At 58.2% G+C, this 17,952-nt stretch overlaps 6 protein-coding genes across 6 annotated transcripts in view; all 6 read right to left on the bottom strand.

Moving 5' to 3' along the window:
* Positions 1–2,652: 2,652 nt before the first annotated feature.
* On the bottom strand, positions 2,653–3,692 carry SDRG_08015 (hypothetical protein). Its single transcript, XM_008613883.1, has 2 exons — positions 3,515–3,692; positions 2,653–3,461 (listed from the first exon to the last, which is right to left on the bottom strand). The coding sequence occupies exons 1-2, from the start codon at positions 3,620–3,622 to the stop codon at positions 2,721–2,723; spliced, it is 849 nt and encodes a 282-aa protein (XP_008612105.1). The 5' UTR covers positions 3,623–3,692; the 3' UTR covers positions 2,653–2,720.
* A 1,725-nt stretch (positions 3,693–5,417) lies between these two features.
* Positions 5,418–7,369, bottom strand: SDRG_08014 (hypothetical protein; the record flags this gene model as incomplete). The annotated part of the gene is made up of 4 exons (XM_008613882.1): positions 5,418–6,275; positions 6,319–6,693; positions 6,740–7,198; positions 7,244–7,369. 4 exons carry the CDS (start codon positions 7,367–7,369, stop codon positions 5,472–5,474), a joined length of 1,764 nt encoding a protein of 587 aa, XP_008612104.1. The 3' UTR covers positions 5,418–5,471.
* Positions 7,370–7,554: 185 nt separating this feature from the next.
* Positions 7,555–9,209, bottom strand: SDRG_08013 (hypothetical protein). The gene is made up of 4 exons (XM_008613881.1): positions 8,928–9,209; positions 8,463–8,879; positions 8,033–8,416; positions 7,555–7,976 (listed from the first exon to the last, which is right to left on the bottom strand). Exons 1-4 carry the CDS (start codon positions 9,066–9,068, stop codon positions 7,584–7,586), a joined length of 1,335 nt encoding a protein of 444 aa, XP_008612103.1. The 5' UTR covers positions 9,069–9,209; the 3' UTR covers positions 7,555–7,583.
* Positions 9,210–10,038: 829 nt separating this feature from the next.
* SDRG_08012 (hypothetical protein) lies at positions 10,039–11,325 on the bottom strand (the record flags this gene model as incomplete). The annotated part of the gene is made up of 3 exons (XM_008613880.1): positions 10,039–10,832; positions 10,884–11,144; positions 11,192–11,325. Coding segments are annotated over 3 exons (1,142 nt in total), but the record flags the coding sequence as incomplete, so codon positions are not given.
* A 1,345-nt stretch (positions 11,326–12,670) lies between these two features.
* On the bottom strand, positions 12,671–15,179 carry SDRG_08011 (hypothetical protein). Its single transcript, XM_008613879.1, has 5 exons — positions 14,851–15,179; positions 14,528–14,797; positions 13,459–14,481; positions 13,016–13,411; positions 12,671–12,963 (listed from the first exon to the last, which is right to left on the bottom strand). The coding sequence occupies exons 1-5, from the start codon at positions 15,034–15,036 to the stop codon at positions 12,769–12,771; spliced, it is 2,070 nt and encodes a 689-aa protein (XP_008612101.1). The 5' UTR covers positions 15,037–15,179; the 3' UTR covers positions 12,671–12,768.
* A 732-nt stretch (positions 15,180–15,911) lies between these two features.
* Positions 15,912–17,952, bottom strand: part of SDRG_08010 (hypothetical protein) — a gene marked incomplete at its 5' end in the record, with an annotated part of 4,356 nt that continues 2,315 nt past the window's right edge. Inside the window, 2 exons of the mRNA XM_008613878.1 lie at positions 15,912–16,075; positions 16,118–17,894. Of these exons, the coding sequence (XP_008612100.1) occupies positions 16,324–17,894 (1,571 nt within the window). The 3' untranslated portion in view covers positions 15,912–16,075; positions 16,118–16,323. The remainder of the gene's footprint in view (positions 16,076–16,117; positions 17,895–17,952) is intronic.

Here is a 17,952-nt window from a genome sequence, read left to right as displayed (position 1 = left end):
GCAGCTGCGGGCGGCCGCTTCGCTGTTGACTCGCCGTCGCTCCGTCAACACGGTTCAGCACGAAATTTCACTGGCGAAGAAGCTTGGCCTTCTTCGCGCGCAACTGGTTTTCTCGAAGTGCACGCACCCGTTTGGGCATATCATGACGTCGCCATGGAGCCACTGGTATATCTATCGCGTGCAGTGCAAGCAGTGGACAGACGCGTCTTCACCAAAGCTACTACACCTGGTACCGTGGATATGAGGCTCAGTTCCCACTGGCTATGAACCGCCGAGACAGCGAGGGCGTCCGTCGGTGCGAATAAGACGACACAAAAACGACGGCCGCGACCCCACAACGCGCACGACGTGTAGTGCTCGCCCACTGCGTGGGTGCCATCACTGAAAACATGTGGTGTATAACATCACCGTGATGCTGTCCGACTGTGAAGATGCAGTTTCGCACCAGACTTGGTACTCTGCGCACTATGTTTCTCGGCGCGTAATCGAGTCGGCGGCCTGCGCCTGCACTGCTACGGTAAGCGAGCGCTCGCCTGACCAAAGTCGCATCCGGACCTGGTCCAGCGTGGGACGTCCAACGCAAGGGACTGCGGTGACAGCTTGCGGTGACCCTCCGTCATCACACGACGACGTTGAAGTTCGGCTTCAACAATAACGCGCGTGTTCCGGTGGCTCTGCGTTCATCCAGCATATTTCGTCATCGTCGTCGAGGGATCTGGGTCGACGATTTAGAATCGCGATGCATTTGTGTTTGCGTCATTGGATTCAGATCTTTTGAACATGAGTACGTAACCAAGGAGCACCGCACACCGCAACATGTGCAAAGAAAGGTCCGCTGCGTCAACGATCGTGACCGTCCACCCTCGCATCACGACGTCGGGTATCGATCTGGTCGTGGGTGCTCGCGACCCTTCCCAGCCTGTCCTACAGTAGGACATGCTTTGCAAGGGCAAAAGCGCTGATGTGCAAGTGCATCGCTTTAACCTGGATCTTTGAATGGACACTGACTTGCTCGAGATTCGAGATTGTAGACTTTGGATGAGACGGATGAACGGAAGCGCTTTAAGCTTGGTCGTTGTGAATGTGAGCTTCTCAATTTCCCACGCCTCACATTGTGACGTTTGGATGGCGAAGCTGGAGTGGCTTGGTCAGCCACAAAAGCCCCATGACGTTAGTTCGGACGTGTGTCTCGCCAGGTATCGAGAAATGACGGCCACTTTAAGCGCGACTTTATATTACTCGAGCGGGATCAATAGTACCAGCAATCTGTCGAACGATTGTGTTCAAAACCCGCACCGTGATTGCATGAAAGTATGGTACCCGAAGCGGCGGTGTGCATCCCAGCGACGCCCGTGCGATCCAAGATTTTGTCCGATGATAAGGTTCAAGGCTGGTCGATTCATTCTGGGAAACTACAGTAGTAGGTTGCTGTTGAAGTCGGTCGAAGGAAACTAGTATATGTCGTGGCGTTGGTTTGCGTTGATACATTTATGTATATGTACGTAGCCGCTCTGGTTGTAAGATCAGTGCAACAAGACGATGCCCATACGAACACTGAAGTATTGGGCAGCGCTGGGTGCGGGGACGTTGACGCAAGAGACACCGATTGCCTGGTTCTGCTCCGTTTTAAACTTCCTTGTTCTAGACTGTGGGGCTCGGGTTGGTGAGTTTGCAGAAGGGGCTTGCGAGCCACACATCACGCGGTTGGCCGGAAAGTCAAGCAAGCTACGAGAGCTGTGAAAATATGCTCATGGGTTTTGAAGCGACGGTGGCAAAGCGGCTTGCGTTCTATCGCTCATTCGAGTTGTCGTTTGCGATACGGAGCGCCTTACGAATCACGACAATCTAATGTCGATGAAAGCGCTCTGCTCAAAGAATGGATGTGATAGACGTGGAATTTCAAAGCTCTAGCCATGTCGGTGGCGTGCTATACGTTTGCTGTATTTTAGTACACTACAGCAGAGGATGCACTGATTGCCGGATCACAATTCCCGTTTGGTGCTGGCATGATCACACACGACACGACTTGTTATCCTTTTACTAGTGAAACGTCATCGTTACTGCACTGGAAAGGGCGCGCAAAGGAATGAATGGACACGAGCTTGTGTGCAAAGCTCGTTGCAGCGAAACGGCTGAAACGCCTGGTCTCCATCGAATCGTGTGGTGGCGCGGTGTTATCGGTGATGCGCGGTGATGGCGGTGCTGCTCGGTGTAGTGACTCTAATCTCCACTAAACAATTCGCTAAACTGTTCCAGCGCGTAGCCTTGCCAACTACTTGCGGTCGATGCGTAACTGCCGCCAGCGCAAACGTGTGCGAACGAACTGCGTGCGTCAGGGTATTGATAGTACATGCGCATTCGGCATGAGATTAGTGTGGTGGGTGGTAGCATACGCCTGCGGACCATCCAAGCGGCTTCGGCTCGTGTTTTTGTCGTCGCCGCCGCATAAACATGCACGGTGGCATAGCATGGCCATCGAACGCAAGCAGTATCTTGACCACAACCTCGCCTCTACACTCGAAATACCAGCATCAGCTCTGCCGCGCGCCATCGGACTTGGACCATTGCCAATGCCGTGGTCGTTTCCGTGTACATACTACTGACGCTCGGATCGCAAAAGCGTCAACAACCCGACGCGCACGACGCTGACGCTGCCTGCATCACGACATTACAAAGACTACAGCTGCTATTACTATATGGATACAATACGACGACGACATTCAATCGAGTTCGAACTCGTGCGAAATGTGGTAGACGGTGTCGGGGGCGCGCCCCGGCGGCTTGAAGAAGAGCGCAGTGGCGAGCCGCGCAGGCAGCTGGAGCTTGGCCACGTCGCAGTACGTACGCGGTCGATCCGACATGACAGAGACGGCGCCAATGATGCAGCCGGACGGCGCCACGATGGGCCACCCGGCGTAGAAGCGGACGCGAAGCGACCCGGTCACGAGCGGGTTTTCCCGGAACCGGTCGTCGTAGTGTGTGTCGAGCACGACCAGTGGCTCGGTGCTCCGGGCTGTGTGCGCGCAAAAGGATGCGTCCCGGGGGACTTCGCGCGGCGTCAAGCCGATGCTGTCGACGATCCACTCACGGTCCTTGTCGAGGACGCTGACGACTGCAATCGCCGTCTCCATCGTCGTGATGGCCAAGTGGCAGATCGACTCGAAGAAATCTGTGCGCGGCGCATCGAGGACGCCGAGGGCGGCCACGATCTTGATGCGCTCGGTGTCGTTGTCGAGCATGGGCGGCTTGGGCCACGGGTAAATCCAGTTGTAGTCGAGAACGTAGCCGTAGTCGCGCGACGAAGAAATGACGCTGGACGCGCTCGAAGTGCTGCGCTGGCTACGCTTGGACGCTTCGCGTCCACGTTGCGAATCGGTGGGCTCGACAAGGCACGTTAAACAGACTTTGAGCGGGCAGTTGTGCGCACTCGTCGTACAAGCTTTGCAAACGTCGGCACCGCACTAGAATAGAGGAGGCCACTTGAGCATGATGATGCCACAAAGGTTCGTAGTACCTCGTGGCAGTGGTGACGCTTTCGGTAAAAGGCAAAGTCCCGGTTGCAGCACGCGCAGCGCGACGGCGGGACGCTAAGGGCCTTCTTCACAAGCGTCGTTGTCGTCATTGGCCAGCGAGTTCGAAAATGACGCGCTGGATTCGATTCAACCTGGGTCCACTCTGCACTTGGGTGATCGGCACACATGCGTTAAATGGGTTTTATACGCACCACCTGGTGGCGTTGCTGCCCGCGCGTGGCGCGACAGCAAGACACGCTCGAGTGCAGGCTTTCGGTCGCCATGCCAAATGTCTCGTGCTGGTTGGCTCGACAGCGCTTTGAGCGCGGCCGACGCTACGGCAGCACACTTGGGAGCACGTTCGTGATGTCGCCTTCAACAGCAAGCACGGCTTGAAGTACAACGTTCAACAAAGAACGTTGTAGAAAAGACCAAACGATGTCGATTAAACCCATGGATTAAACCTTATTCGATGGGTCGATTGATGCAAACAGCCAGTGTGCGACCGCACCGTGCTGAAATGCACTTTGCAGTGATGGGCAGCGCGCACCGTGGCACGACGCGACGAAGACAACGTTCCAACGGCTGCCGATGAGCCCACGACGTCCTCGAACACGAATGATGATGGCAGCTGAAGTCAACGTCGCGAAGAAGAAGGCAGCGACGTCGGACCGGCCACAAATAGCCACGACGTTGTGCAAGCGCCGACCTAGTATGGGTCACCAAACCGCTCATCGATGACGCTCTGTATCTAGCCTCGCGTGTGCCCACAACACACGATCCATGCAGAGACACAAGCAGAGCGTCACCAAGCACGAAGCGGTACGAGCAATTCGCCGCGTCGCTTTTCTGCAAGCTCCGTGCTACATAGCGCCTGCAAGACTAGTGTAGCCCCAGCGACAGGCTTTTAAATAACGTTACGTTGAAGCTCTTGGCAACTCACGAGGTCCGTCACAGTAAAGTCGGAAATAGAGGAAGTCTAGCGACTGGTCTCATTGGTCTGAGGTCAGCGCACACCATGGGTGGTGTGGACTTGACACCACGACTTGACACCAAGACCAAAAAGTGACGGCCATACCGTCCACGCCTTGGCGCCAGCGGTGATATCGCCCTTGGCTCTTGGCTCTGGAACGGTGGCGGCAACAGAGGCGACGCGCCGTAGAGTACACGGATAGAGGCAAGCACACGCGCGGGAAGGGTCGTCACGAACGCACACCATTTGGGGATTGCTGCCGATTGCTGCCGCAGTCACCACATCTGGACACGCCCCACATCTGGTGCCTCGACGACGGTTCAGCCACGACGACCACATGACTCAAGTGATGGTGGTCCGTGGTCAGCAGCCGCCGCACTGATGGCTTCGTCGCGGCCTCCGTGGCCTTGAGAGCGAATGACTCGATGCTGAAGCGCGGCGCAATGCCCTTGCTTGGTCTTGGAGCAATGTCTTGGACCTGGTCGCCAACATCTGCTACTGCTATCATGGACACAAAAAGACGCAACAACGTCTCTGGCATCGCACCAAGTGAGAAGTTCGACAAGCTATTTCCCACATGGTTGACCACACGCTGGTGCCTTGCACCCTCGGCACACTGCCTTGGACACTAGTGCGCCCTTCACGTCTCAATTGCTCTGCTGTGAACGAGCATCGACTCGTCAAAGCCACTCGTGCTTCACAAGGTGCCACGCAGCGTGGTGCCCGGCTTTGAAATCTGTTGGGTCGCACATGTTGATTGGTCAGCTTATTAAGACGACACATTCTGATTGGTTCTATAGAAAAATCGACGGTGAGTTTTATTCGGCCCATACCGATACAAATACATAGATATTAATATACTCGAGTTGCTTTCAACAAGAGGACATCTCCTTTGAGCTCCTTTGCGTGTCATTCTTCCAGTTGGCTACTCGACCAGAATACAGAGCCATGCATTGTATACATTAAATACGCTCGCATGGCGGAGGTCAGCCCGAGATCGAGTGGCGGCGCGGCCGTCCTTGGTGGTGAAGCGCCGGCTCGACACCCGCTTCGGCGCACTCAATCGTTCGTGCAATGGCTTCCGACACGCGCAAATTGCGCTCAATCGACCGCAAGAGCGCCTCGTCGTCTGCCGACATTGTCGGTGGAGTTGGTGGTGGGATGTCGGCCGCGCTAAAGCGCGGGCGCACGGGCGCAGAGCACATGCGCGGTCGGCCCGCCTCCGGGGCCTGCGCGGTGTGTCTCGCGTCGCAGCTGGAGCGGCGTGGTCGGCCGCCGTCGCTTGGCCGTCCGCCGTCGAGCAGGCTATCCCGGCCACCGACGCTGCCTCGGGCGTCACAACCGATGCTACCACGGGCATCGTAACCGATGCTGCTTCGAGCGTCACAACTGAGGCGTCGGCCATTGTCGAGGCTGTCTCGTCCGCCGCAGCTGAGCCGCCGGTCGTCGGCATCGCCACTGGGACGCCGCGTCGTGTCGAGGCTCAGGTGGCTGTCTTTGTTGCTACCGCTGGATCGACTCGCCTTTTGGACCATCTCGGCACTCGGGCGGCTGCGCAGCCAACCCGCGGGGCTTGTCGGAGGCGGCGCCGAATCCGGGTCGACGTGGGTCCCCGATGCTTTTGCATACACCGTCGCGCACGTTTTCCAGAGCTGCTTGCTGCGCGTTCGGTTCCAGCGCTCGAACGTGGCGACGCATGTCCGGCAAACGTGGATATCTTCGAGCTCGAGCTTGTGGGGCGGACGCGTAAACTTGAGCGTCGTGCAGCCGAGGCAGTAGACGAGGTCGCACTAAGCGGCGATGGAGACACGTCCATACATGCCTGGAACGTACCATGCCACACCGCGCGCGCGTGCTGCGTCGTAGCTGGAGGCCGCACTCGTCGCAGCTCGGCGGCTCGATGCTCCAGAGACCGCGCTGCGGCAGGTGATTCCACGGCACCAAGTCGACTTCTTCGAGAAACTTGAGCTCGGCGATTTTGCGCGCAAATTCCGTGCGGTTCACATACAACGGGCATCGAACTTTGACCTGGACGCCCGGCGGAAAGGCCGTCGACGGCAGCGACTTGTGTACCCACCGGCATTCCTTGAACGACCCAAACATGGCTTGGATGAGGCTGCATGTCCGACAAATGTCGATGCTCGAGAGGCGGTAGTGCGACTCGGTCACATACGCGTTGACACAGCTCCGGCAATACACCTCGGCGCACTAGACAATTATAGTGTCAAAGGAGAATACGCATTGGGTCGTGTACCGCGCTGCAGTGGTGCCGCGCGTGCAGCAAAAGAAGGCGCCGGCAGCGGTGGCAGCGCATGCGGCTCAAGGACGGCACAAACTGATCGGGCTGGACGAGTTCGGCTGCAGGAATCACGCCGCGACTGCTGCCAAAGACAGCCAACTCGTCGTCGTCGTCGTCATCCACTTCGAGCGTCGTTTCGATGTTTGGGAGCACATGGAGTTGGAACGCACTCAGATCCGGCTCGGGTGTGGTTGCCGCGTATTTCGCTGGCGGTGCCACGGCCTTGATCGGCGGCCCCATCGGCGCTTGACGCGGCGCGAGGTCGGCCGGGTCAAAGAGAATACCGTCAAACGTAGTAGCGGCCACCGGTTGTTTCTTCTTGCCGCGCGTGCAGCTAACGCAGACTATGGCATCTCGCCGCTGCTGCTGCACGGGCACTTCGACCGCGCACCCATTGCAGACCACCGCCCCGCACTACAACGAAAGGATCGTGACATCAAAATGCGGACGTTCTAGTACCGTGTGGCAGTGGACTTTGGTGCGAAAAGCCGAGAAGGCTCGGGCGCAGACGCCACAGCGCACCGCCGCGTCGATCGGCGCGTACCTCGCCGTCGGCAAGAGCGCTTGCGCAGAGATCGATCGCATCCCAAATGCAGCCAACAATGCCAACGAGTCTGGCGACAACGATAGAAACGACGCGCGTGCAAAAAACACCCATATCGTGGCACAGCCCCTTGCAGGTTGCCTTCAACGGCCACCTATCCCACTGTGCTCGCTTCCTCGAAGTGGAATCTACCCGAACCCGCTCGGTACACAACCCGTCGGATCGATTCGGTTGATACTACTAGTTTAACAATTATCATGCGCTCTCTACATAGCCATGCATGGTGGACCGGATCGAGTGCGAGAGCTTCAGGTTGCGCTCGACGGTCTGGACGAGGAGCGCCTCGAGCCGCGCCTCGTCCATATCGCCGCTCTCTGTGGTCGGTTCTCCGCCACTATGATCGGCGCCACCCAAGTTGCGGGCGGCGGCGGTCGTTTCCATGGGCGTCTCAAGACCATCGGCCTCGGCGCCACACGCGGCCATGTAAATGTGCACGCAGTCGGCCAAGAGATATGCGCGACGGAGGCGATTTTCTCGATCAAAATTGAGGAGACACGACGAGCACACAACCACTTGGTCGAGTTCGTACCGCCCGGGCGACCGCGCAAAGCGGTGCCATACGCAAGTGTTGCAAAAGGCGCGCCCGCACTATTCGTGCAGCCCAATAAGAATCAAGTGCAATGTGACGTGGCGGAATCTCCTACCATGCAGCAGCAGCCCGCACTGCGCCAAGACACGGGCCGATCGCAGCGCGGGCACTTGGCTTGCCTCGCCGACGGTGACCACGCGGCGTCACGCCGTATCATGACGTCTTCAGGCACGAGTTTGGCTTCTTCGAGGGCCTTAAAATGCGCCACTTTGCGAGCAAAGGCAGACGTGGTGCCTGCGTCGATTGTGCCAACATGCACGCCGGGTGGGTAGGCGCTCGGGCCCAGCGCTCGCTTGAGTGTGTGGCAGTCCTTGTACGACCCGAGAGCTTTGTGAATCTCATGGCACGTGGCGCAGATAGCGATCTCGGTGCGGTCGAGTTGTCCGTACTCTTGTACAATCGTTGGTATGACACAGCGCCGACAGACGACGTCCCCGCACTAGTCTTCGCATCAACATGGAATATAGATGGCGCTAAGAACGTACAGCGCGGCAGTTGACGCGGTGCCGAAATACAAGCAAGTGGCGGCAGTGGTCGCAGCGAAAGCGCCCGAGGATAGGCACGAGGTATGGCGCCAACTCGCCCGGCTGCAGCACCCACGTGTTGTGGTCGGTCGCGGACTGGTCGTTGCCGGGCGTCGCGATCGCTAGCTGGAACGCAAACAAGCTCCCGTCTCGGTTCGAGTCAAAGTCAGTGGTTTCGTGGATGGTGTCAATGCTACCGCGCGGCAAAAGCGCCTTGGACGACGCAGTGGCGAGGAGTGCCGCTGTGTCGTACGCGCTCTCGGGGCTGGGCGCACTCTGCCGACGCCGGAGACTGCAGCGCATGCAGACGTAGACAAGGATGCTCTGTCCCGTCACGGGCATCTCCATGATGCAAGTCTTGCAGACAACTTCGCCGCACTGTCGTCACGGCATGACGTTGGACGCAAAACAGAATGAGATTCGTACCGTGTGGCAGTGGTGTTTTCGGCGAAAGATGGAAAACAACCGTGTGCAGGTCGCGCAACGCGTCGCCGTGCGCGTCGGCGCCCATTCGTTGTGCGGTACGAGGTCGCCGGGCGCGACGACGTCGATCCTGCCGTCGGCCATACCGCGGATGAGCAACTGACGGGGCTCCGTGTGCAATAATCTGGTTCGGTATAAAAGCAGCACGAGCTCGAAAACCAAACACAAAGACAGTGGACTGGAGGCGTGACTGCAGACCAACGCGGCAGGTACCTTCAGGTGTGCTACGTGGATGCTGACGGTGACGGACCCATGACTCGCCCGCGTCGGCGACATATGCACCGTATCGACCGACGGCCACCATGGTCGGCAACAACGCTGTGCCAGCCCACGCCACTCGGAGCATTGCCCTGATATGCTCATCTTTACAAAGCCACGACGCGGGAGGCAGCTGCGACTGGCCTTTCTGCCTTGTTGGCGGCGTTTTCACCAACATCTGGAGCCCCGATCTCGCCAGTCAGCAACATCTGGTCTCAATGTGGCCACGCTCATCGGATGATGCAATCCATCGCCGAGCCCGCTCTTGCACCAGTTCTTGCACGATGCCACGTGCAAGGCCAAAATGACAATTGTCATATAGTTATTATGGACATTATTAGCACACTCACCGCCGACATGATCCGACGCGATCTATGGGGCGTTTTAAAACAGCCGGCAGTCTATAGTGTGATGTGAATGGGCGGCAGATGTGAACCGCTCCTTTTCTCCTCGACACAGCTCGTCGACACGGAAGAAAGCTTTGCGAAGTTGCTGGTATACATACAGCGGGAGTAATACCGAACTTTTTTTGAGCAGGCCATCCATCCATCATGGCCATCCATAGCTCTTTCTCACAGCAACACCCACTGTATTCAATGCCGATGGCATCGACCAATGCTTGCGTCGCCAGTCCACCGAGAGACGCAATTGTGGAGCTCAGGAAATCGAGGACCCACAGCATCGACCGATCCATCGACCATAATCACCTCGCTTGTACGTGATATCGCTCGCTGCTTTCCTCGTTGGTTTTGTCTCCAAGAGGAGGATGAAAAGAGGAAGAGATTCCATTTTAGGTGGCGCGTGAGTACTACCGACGGTACTCGGGAGGGGTGGTGATGCGGCTTACGAGAGCAGGTAGCCTTTCTTGTTAAGTTTAATGTGCGCCATGGCAATGTTGGCGAGCTTTTGGAGCGAGCGCGGGTCGAACGTCTCGCGCGGCTTTGAGTCGAGCACAAAGACGGTGCCGAGCACGAGGCCCGTCGGTGCCACGATCGGGGCGCCAGCGTAAAAGCGAATGCGGGCGCGGCCCGTCACGAGCGGGTTCTTCTCAAAACGAGGATCGAGCGCTGCGTCCACGACCACAAGCGGGTCGGTCGATCGAATCGTATGCGCGCAAAAGGCCACGTCGCGCGGCAATGACGACTGCGCGAGCCCCATACGCGCCTTGAACCAGACGCGATCGGCGTCGACAAAGGCGACGGCGGCCATCGAGCACCCCGTCGCCTTGATCGCGAGATCACAGAGAAGCTCGAACACATCGTCGGCCGGCGTGTCCAGAATGTCGGCGCAGCGCAGCGTCTCGAGGCGCCGGGCCTCGTGGGCAATGAGAGGCGGCTTGGGCCACGGGTGCGACCAGGAATAGTCGAGTGGGTACGGCAGGGACGTGACGGATCCAAACGAGCTCGCCGTGTCGGTGCGTGGCGACGACGCACTGTCCGAGGACCGCTTGCTGTTGGTCGCTGGCGGCTGTCTCGCCGCCATGGTCTGGTGCGTGCGCTCGAGGAGGCACTGCAAGCAGACCTTGCCGTCGACGCCGAGTCGTTTGTTGGGTGCGCTCGGGCGGCAGTGTCCGCACACGTCGTGTTGGCACTACATAGAGCGATCGTTGGTCACAAACCTTCGAGCGGCGCGTCATCGTACCCAGCGGCATTTGTGTTTCCAGCGCGCAAAGGTAAATGTGCACGCACAGACGTGGCACTGCGACGACGACGGTGGTGACGGGCGGGCATCGGTCATCGGCATGGGCGACATTTGGGCGCGGAGACCGATGTCGGCCTTGGTGCGGGCCGTTCGTGGCGAAGTAAGGCACCCCGTGCAGATCAAAACGTCCGAGACCTTGTTGAGCGTGCGATGGCGCACGGGGCGCTTCTCGGTGCACGCACGGCAGACAACTTCGCCGCACTAGGGTGGTTGGTGAGTCGACAAGACGATGCCTAGTATGTGATTACGAGGCGGCAGTGGTGGGGCTTGCGAAAGAAGGCAAAGCTCGTGTTGCAGCCCACACAGCGCGGGCGCTCCGACACCGGAATCCACTGCGTCTGCGGGCAGAGCGCGTCGATCGAGAGGACGTCGGCGGGCATTGCGCCAAAAGGCAAAGTGGACCGCGCAATAGAAAGCGTGCGCCTGTCGCGAAAGACGATTGGCCCGTACATCTGATGCGAGCGTGCGCGGAACTCAGACTGCTTCGGGCACCGTGTCAAGGAACTCAATCACCTAACTCGGTGCCAGTGTGGACTGGGCATATTACGGAAACGTCCCACGACCACCTACGTGTCGAACGTCAACCGCACGTATCTCCCAAGGACATACGACACTTGAATTTGTGCTGCTTTTTTCGTGGTCGCGAGGCGCCGCCATGGTCTCGTGTCTTTGGCCTGTCGTCGACCGCGAGCCATGGACGCCATTGCTATTAATATTGCTATTGCAGACAGCTACGACGACCAAGTGCCTGTCTGTCTGCCGTCGGGTCGTGCCACGATCGTAACGCCGTTACGTATGCGGCGCACCAGACGCCAAAATTGATCCATGCGTTACCGGCACCGCATCTTGGCCACAGACCAGGGTATCCTCCCGACGACGACACCGCAGTGCTCAAGAATTGACTCGATGCAAAGAGTCGGGTTGTAGACCAGGTACGGGGCGGGATGTCGCGAGCGGCTGCCACGACCTTGAGAGCGTTGGTGTCCATGTTGGAGGCATGGTTTCGTACCGGTATCCAGCGAAGCGACAGTTGGCGGCGTCGACTCCCATCATCGACGACAGGGCGATATGAGATGGGCGGGTGCACACACCATTGTCCGATACACTGTACTTGGAGGGCCGGTCCACCTGCGTGTCATGAGCTTGGTCCAACCCCACTATGGTGTCGCGTGGCAAAATGTTGTTGAAGGGAATCTAGTATACTGCGACCTGGGTCGGTACACGTATGGATAGCATCCATGTTTGTACAAATACGAATGACACGCTCTGCACCGCGCACCTTGGTCTCTGGTGAGCTGCATCGTTGCAGGCCGCTTTTGTCTCTTCTTGCGTGGTCGTCGCTGTTGGTAGAGAATTGCTCGAAATCAATCCACTGGTGTCCACGTCCTCGCTCGCGACGAACGGGGCTAGGATAACAGACAACCGGATCACTTCATGGGTGCGACGCATCTTGAAGAGCCACGCTTGCAGTCTACTTGCAACGCTCGAGCGTCTATCTAGATTCATCGAGCAATCACACCAGCGTAGTGTTGTTTGTTGAAAGGAGATATTACGGCGCAATAGGATGAAGTCGTTGCGCTTGTGAGGTCACGTCCCTTCTTTGTCGTCCACACGCCTCGAGGATCACAGCGTTTCACAGCCGTCGTTACATCGCATGGCCTAGACAGTCCACTGCATCAAGACCCGGGCCGCGTCCGGAGACACACGCCGACACGTATTAGCCCTAAGAGGGTAGCCCGATATGTTAAATACAAATTTATTGATAGCAAGTCTGAACGATCGACGTGTAAACAAAATATCGGTGGGGGCACCGATGGGGTGGTCCTTAGACAAGCGCACCGACGCGGCGGGAGTTGTTGCTCTGGAACGAGTAGATGTCGGAGGACGCAACGTCGGCGTCGGCCGTCGTGAGACGGCTCAGCTCGCAGCTCACGCAGACGGTCACTTGGGGCCATTCTTGACGGTTGGGCAGCTGGAGGAATTTCTTGACAGTACACGCGCCACAAACCACGTCACCACACTAGTGAAATACGCATAAGTATCGCCGCACAACCCGAGCGGGGAGAACGTACCACGGAGCAGTGGTGCTTGGGGATAAACACAGAGTGTTTGCGCGCGCACACGTTGCATTTTGCGGCGCCTGAAAATGAAACGTACTGGTCCGGGTTGAGCAGGTTGCGCAGCGGCATGGCGTCGCGCTCCTCGAGGCGCTTGATGAGCTCGAGTTTGTTGGCAAATTCGCCCGTCTTGGACGCCGGTCGCTTCATGTTGTTGGGGCGCCATTCGATCCCGGGCTTCCCAAGCGTGTCCAGTACTGCCTTGCGCATGGCGCGCGAGTGCTTGAAGTTGCCGAGCACCGTCGCGATGCTAAGGCACGTCGAGCAGACGTGGACCTTTTGCACGCCGATACCGCCTGGCCGCTCGGCCATGTTTTCGACGAGGCACGTCGAGCAAAATACTTCACCGCACTAGACAACTAATATGAGTCCTCGTCGCTCGTCCATGTCAGGCGTACCGTGTGGCAGTGGTGGCGGTGGCGCAGCATGCTAAACGGCTGGTGGCAGCGCTCGCACGCCGACCGCACCGCCGCGGGGGCCCAGTCGTCGCGGCGAAGGAGTTCGGCGCTTGTAATAAGGAGCACGGGCTCGTCTTGCATCGTGAGCTGCGCGAGTTGGTCTTGGACGCCCGAGCTGTGACTGCCGTGGCTGTGCGATGACGTCGTGTGTTCGCTAAACTGACTGAGTTTGATCGACATGGAGGCGCGGACCGGGCTCAGCGGCGACGCCAGCACGCCGTCAAAGTCGTCGTCGAGGTCGCTATGCGCCTTGGCTTGGCGGTCTTCGATGTTGGTCATGGCGACGCTCGCAAGCCGCTCGAGTGTCGCCACGTCAAACGCGTCGCGCGGCCGCGTGTCGAGTACAAAGACAGCGCCGAGAGGAATGCCGTCGCCAGTCACGATCGGCGCGGCCGCAAAGAACCGGACGGCCGCGACGTTGGTGACCATTGGGTTTTTATAAAACCGCTTGTCCTTGAGCGTATCGAGCACGACCATGGGCTCCTTGGACTGCAGCACGTGGGCTGTGAACGAAATGTTGCGCGGAATTTCGCGCGCGGCAAGGCCGACTTGAGCCTTGAACCACTCGCGGTGCTCGTCGAGAAGCCCGATCGCCGCCATGGTGCACCCAAGCCCGTTGCTCGCAAAGTCGCAGACCGCGTCGAACGCGTCTTCGGGCGGTGTGTCGAGGAGGTGGAGGCTCCGGAGCTTCTGGAGGCGCGCGCGTTCGTTCACGAGGACCGGCGGCTTGGGCCACGGAAAGCCCCAGCTGAAGTCGAGCGGCGCGTCCATGGCATCGGGCGGTGCGTGCGCGTGGTCGACCGCCGTGTGCACAAGGTCGCCGTGGGGATACCACCGGTCGTCCCACAAGACGGTCGTCTTGGTTTCGGCCAGGATGCACGCAAGGCAGACTTTGCCTTCTTGCAAGCCGAGGCTCTTCTCGGGCTTACTTGGGCGGCACTCGTTGCAGACGCCCTTGGCGCACTAGTGGCGTCGACATGAGCATTCGCGTGATGAGATAATGGCTTACCCATCGGCAATGGTACTTCCACCGAAACATAGTAAACTCGCGCTTGCATACGTGGCAGGCGTCGCTGTCGTCGTCGTACTTGGCCTTGGTCACGTCCGAAGGGAACTCGAGCTGTGGCATGTTGGGCACGGGTACGTTCCAGGACGGCGCGGCCGAGCCATCGAGCTTGAGAATGCACGGCTTGCAAAGCATGACGTCGACGGGCTGGTCGCGCCCGGGGTACACGGCGGGCTTGTATTCGGTGCATGTATTGCACACCACGTCTCCGCACTATAGTATACATAAGTATGGTACCCTGTCATTGCTCGCGATCGAAAATGTACCTTGCGGCAGTGGTGCTTTTGAAGATAGACCGAAAAGTCGCGCTCACAGACGCCGCACATGTGGCGATCGTCGAGCGGTGTCCACTGCTCGGGTGCACAGAGATCGTCGACCGTGAGCTGCAGTTTTCGGGCCTTGGGCTCGCAGGCAAACGGTGGCAGAAGCTCCGTCGCTTGGTTATGTGCCATCGCTGGTGTGTGGAAAGTTGAGAAATAGGCCGAGAAAACGTTGGTACCGCCTTTCCCACTTTGCCCTTTGTGTAGTTCATAGAAACGCGTTTGATTCAGGATGGCGGCGATTGGCCTGCGCCACGCTGCCTTGCAAAGGTTCAGTGCACGCGTGACTGGGGTGTCGCCAACCTGCTAAAATCACGCGCGACACGGTGCTTTTTTGCGCACCAGATGGTGGCAGATGCCACTTTTATGCGCACAAGTTGCCCAGTCTTGCCGTGGCGCCACGTTCTTGCAGCCTATGACGGTGACGACAGCGACTTGGCAAACAATCGCTTGACGACATAGTTCGCGGCAGCTGCCATCGCCGCGCGATGCCGGAACGTCACGGCATTGCTCGTCGTACTCAAGTGGCACGCGACCTCGTACCGTACAGCGGCGCCGAGCGTTCGCGACAGGGCGGGTCTCTGCGAACTCACACTGCGCTTGCTTGCATAAAGTTGAATTCCGCTGTCTTCAAGGTGGCGTCGCCTTGCGGACACGTCACGGCAACACGGGTGCGGCTTCGATCGGATGAGAGACGCAGTCCAAGTTGATGCTCGCCGCGCGCATCCGCGAACGCTGCAGGCTTGTCTTTGGCGCCAATGCAGTTGGTTGGCTCTGACCCGGTGCAAGAGGATACACTCCACCATCGAGTCCGAGTGATATAACTGGGAACTATCCAGTCCGCTAACCTAGCACCGTCACGGTGAGCTGTCACCAAGTATCATGCAGGCCGTGGTCGTTGTGTCTAGTAGAGAGAGCTGTAGCCGAGCCAACTCGGGAGCGATTCGACGTCGGCGCAAAGATTGAAACGTCGAACGACTCGCCCAACCAAGACCGCTTGGGAATGGCCGAGAAGCGTGTCATCGTGGGTGCTAATGATATGCCACTCACACTGCGTTTCCAGAGCCGTGCGTGATGCTCTTGTCGATGTGACGTCGCGTGCAAAGCCTCGACAGTCTCGATTGAGCGGACTGAGTGTATTTCCCCATCTTCAACATCGTTGAGGCCGTTTCTGTACGAGCTTCGTCAGCAAACATCGTCCTCGTCTACGCACCTGTGCATAGAGACAAACGTAGGAACGACAAAGAAGATTAAACTGCCGCAGTTCTTGAAGACGTATCTAGGTCACCGAGCACACGACATCACAGCTTAGCTAGTTGCCATCCGCTCTAAAACCCGATACGGTTCGACAGTGTTGAGCACGTAAGGACGACTCGTTTTCATGGGAGTACTAGCGACGTTGGCACACAATGGCGAGACTTAGGAGATTCGATACAGCGCAATCGCGCGGTCTAAGCGACCGAGGCCGTATCGCGGCGTGTCGTATGTAAAGAGGCGCCAGTTTTTGACGTCAAAGACGTACATGGTCTGGTCGACATGCAGCGACACCAGGCCCGCAAGGAACGCGGACGCCCGGTCGAGGTAGCACTCTCTATTCGGCTTTGTCCAAGCTGCAAAATCAAACATAAAGTAGCTCGTCGAGTCCAGCAGCAAAGAGGTCATCGCCATCGGCGGACGCTTTGGTATCCGCCAGCGCTCCACGAGCACACTGCCCACGACGCACGTCAGCGCGGCGGCCACGTCATAGAGCAAATGTCGCAGACTGCCCACAGCGACTATCGCGCTTGTACAGTCGAGCGCAGCGTCCATGTTGATGTAAACACACTGCCGGTCCATGGACGCCGAATACGACTGCGGCAGCAAGAGCGCGAGAAGCATTGCGCTCAGCCACGTGGTCGACGTGCTCAGATATGCGTACGACCGCGTGTACTGCTGGGTGTAGACGCTCCCGAGGCTGTTGAGAATATAGACAAGCCACGTGAGCTCGGACGACGCCAAGATGACTTTGAACGCACTTAACGCAGGAGCGTGCAAGACGGTGCCAACACCGACGCGCGCAAGCTCCAGTCGCGATGTGTTGAGCAGCCAGAGCGCCGTTGCACTGCGCACGACTAGCAACAGCCGTCCAACCCACGTGTGCCCGACGACGCGGTTGATCTCAAAGAGGTTCCATGGCTCGACAGCGCCGCGTAAGACTGTAACGTAGCCAACAACGATGACGGCAGCAAGCAGCAAGACCATCGTGACATACCGAACGATCGAGGCGCAGACGTAGCTGAGCTGGAGCGGAATCTCGGATGGCGACAGCGAGAGCGATACAGGTGGACTCACAGATGAGAGCAAAACAAGCGAGCCATTGTCGCCGTGAAATGCCACGACCTCGCGCATCGCACTGGCCCACTCGTACAGATAGACCCATCCAAAGAAGGTCCAGGAGGCCTCGAGGGTAGGGTCCAAGAGACGCGCACGAAGTAGCTGCGTAGTATTAAGCGGTGGAGCGCGCGCAAGTTGAATGAGTTCAATATCCAGGGCGTCGACGTCGCGTCGAACGTCGAGGGCCATGTCGACGGCACGCGTAAAGGCGCCGTCGTATGTCGCTAGAAAGGCCTGAATGGCGCCATAAATGTCGGTGCACGTCGCTTCTGCATAAATGTCATTCGCGCAACAGGACGCAACGTCTGCAGATGACATGGGAAGTCGTTGGCAGCCATTATACCCGAGCAACGCAAACGTTATTGCTGTCGTCGAAGGCGTGAAGAAGTCGATGAGCCACCACGAGCAGGCGGAATCAAAGCCAAATGGGATCGCCATACCGAGCGAAGGTGAGAACGGCCGCTGGTCATCGCCACATAAGATATTCCCACCGACAAGCTCCACGGACGTGTTGCTGAGCAGCGATGCGGGGGCAGGACCCAGGTATGTTTTGGGCGGCAATTGAAAAAACGAATCTTGAGCTTCAACATTGGTGAGCGTCAAATGCGAGAGTGCGTCTAAAAATGCTGCATGACAAGCGAGTAGCGATTGTGGCGGCGCAATGTACACCATGTC

The sequence above is a fragment of the Saprolegnia diclina genome (genome assembly GCF_000281045.1).
Source record: "Saprolegnia diclina VS20 unplaced genomic scaffold supercont1.23, whole genome shotgun sequence".
NCBI classification, from domain to species: Eukaryota; Oomycota; class Saprolegniomycetes; order Saprolegniales; family Saprolegniaceae; genus Saprolegnia; species Saprolegnia diclina.
Note: the sequence above shows the minus strand (reverse complement) of the source record. Positions and strands in the feature narration are given on the sequence as shown.

What these genes read in the sequence shown, in the direction of transcription:
- SDRG_08015 (XM_008613883.1), bottom strand. Translation starts at nt 3,622, where the DNA reads ATGACGACAACGACGCTTGTGAAGAAGGCCCTTAGCGTCCCGCCGTCG. An exon ending in AGCGTCACCACTGCCACGAG is followed by an intron (nt 3,462 to 3,514) that starts GTACTACGAACC and finishes CCTCTATTCTAG; the next exon opens with TGCGGTGCCGACGTTTGCAA.
- SDRG_08011 (XM_008613879.1), bottom strand. Translation starts at nt 15,036, where the DNA reads ATGGCACATAACCAAGCGACGGAGCTTCTGCCACCGTTTGCCTGCGAG. An exon ending in GGAAGTACCATTGCCGATGG is followed by an intron (nt 14,482 to 14,527) that starts GTAAGCCATTAT and finishes CGACGCCACTAG; the next exon opens with TGCGCCAAGGGCGTCTGCAA. An exon ending in ACCGCCACCACTGCCACACG is followed by an intron (nt 13,412 to 13,458) that starts GTACGCCTGACA and finishes TTAGTTGTCTAG; the next exon opens with TGCGGTGAAGTATTTTGCTC.
- SDRG_08013 (XM_008613881.1), bottom strand. Translation starts at nt 9,068, where the DNA reads ATGGCCGACGGCAGGATCGACGTCGTCGCGCCCGGCGACCTCGTACCG. An exon ending in GAAAACACCACTGCCACACG is followed by an intron (nt 8,880 to 8,927) that starts GTACGAATCTCA and finishes CCGTGACGACAG; the next exon opens with TGCGGCGAAGTTGTCTGCAA. An exon ending in ACCGCGTCAACTGCCGCGCT is followed by an intron (nt 8,417 to 8,462) that starts GTACGTTCTTAG and finishes TGCGAAGACTAG; the next exon opens with TGCGGGGACGTCGTCTGTCG.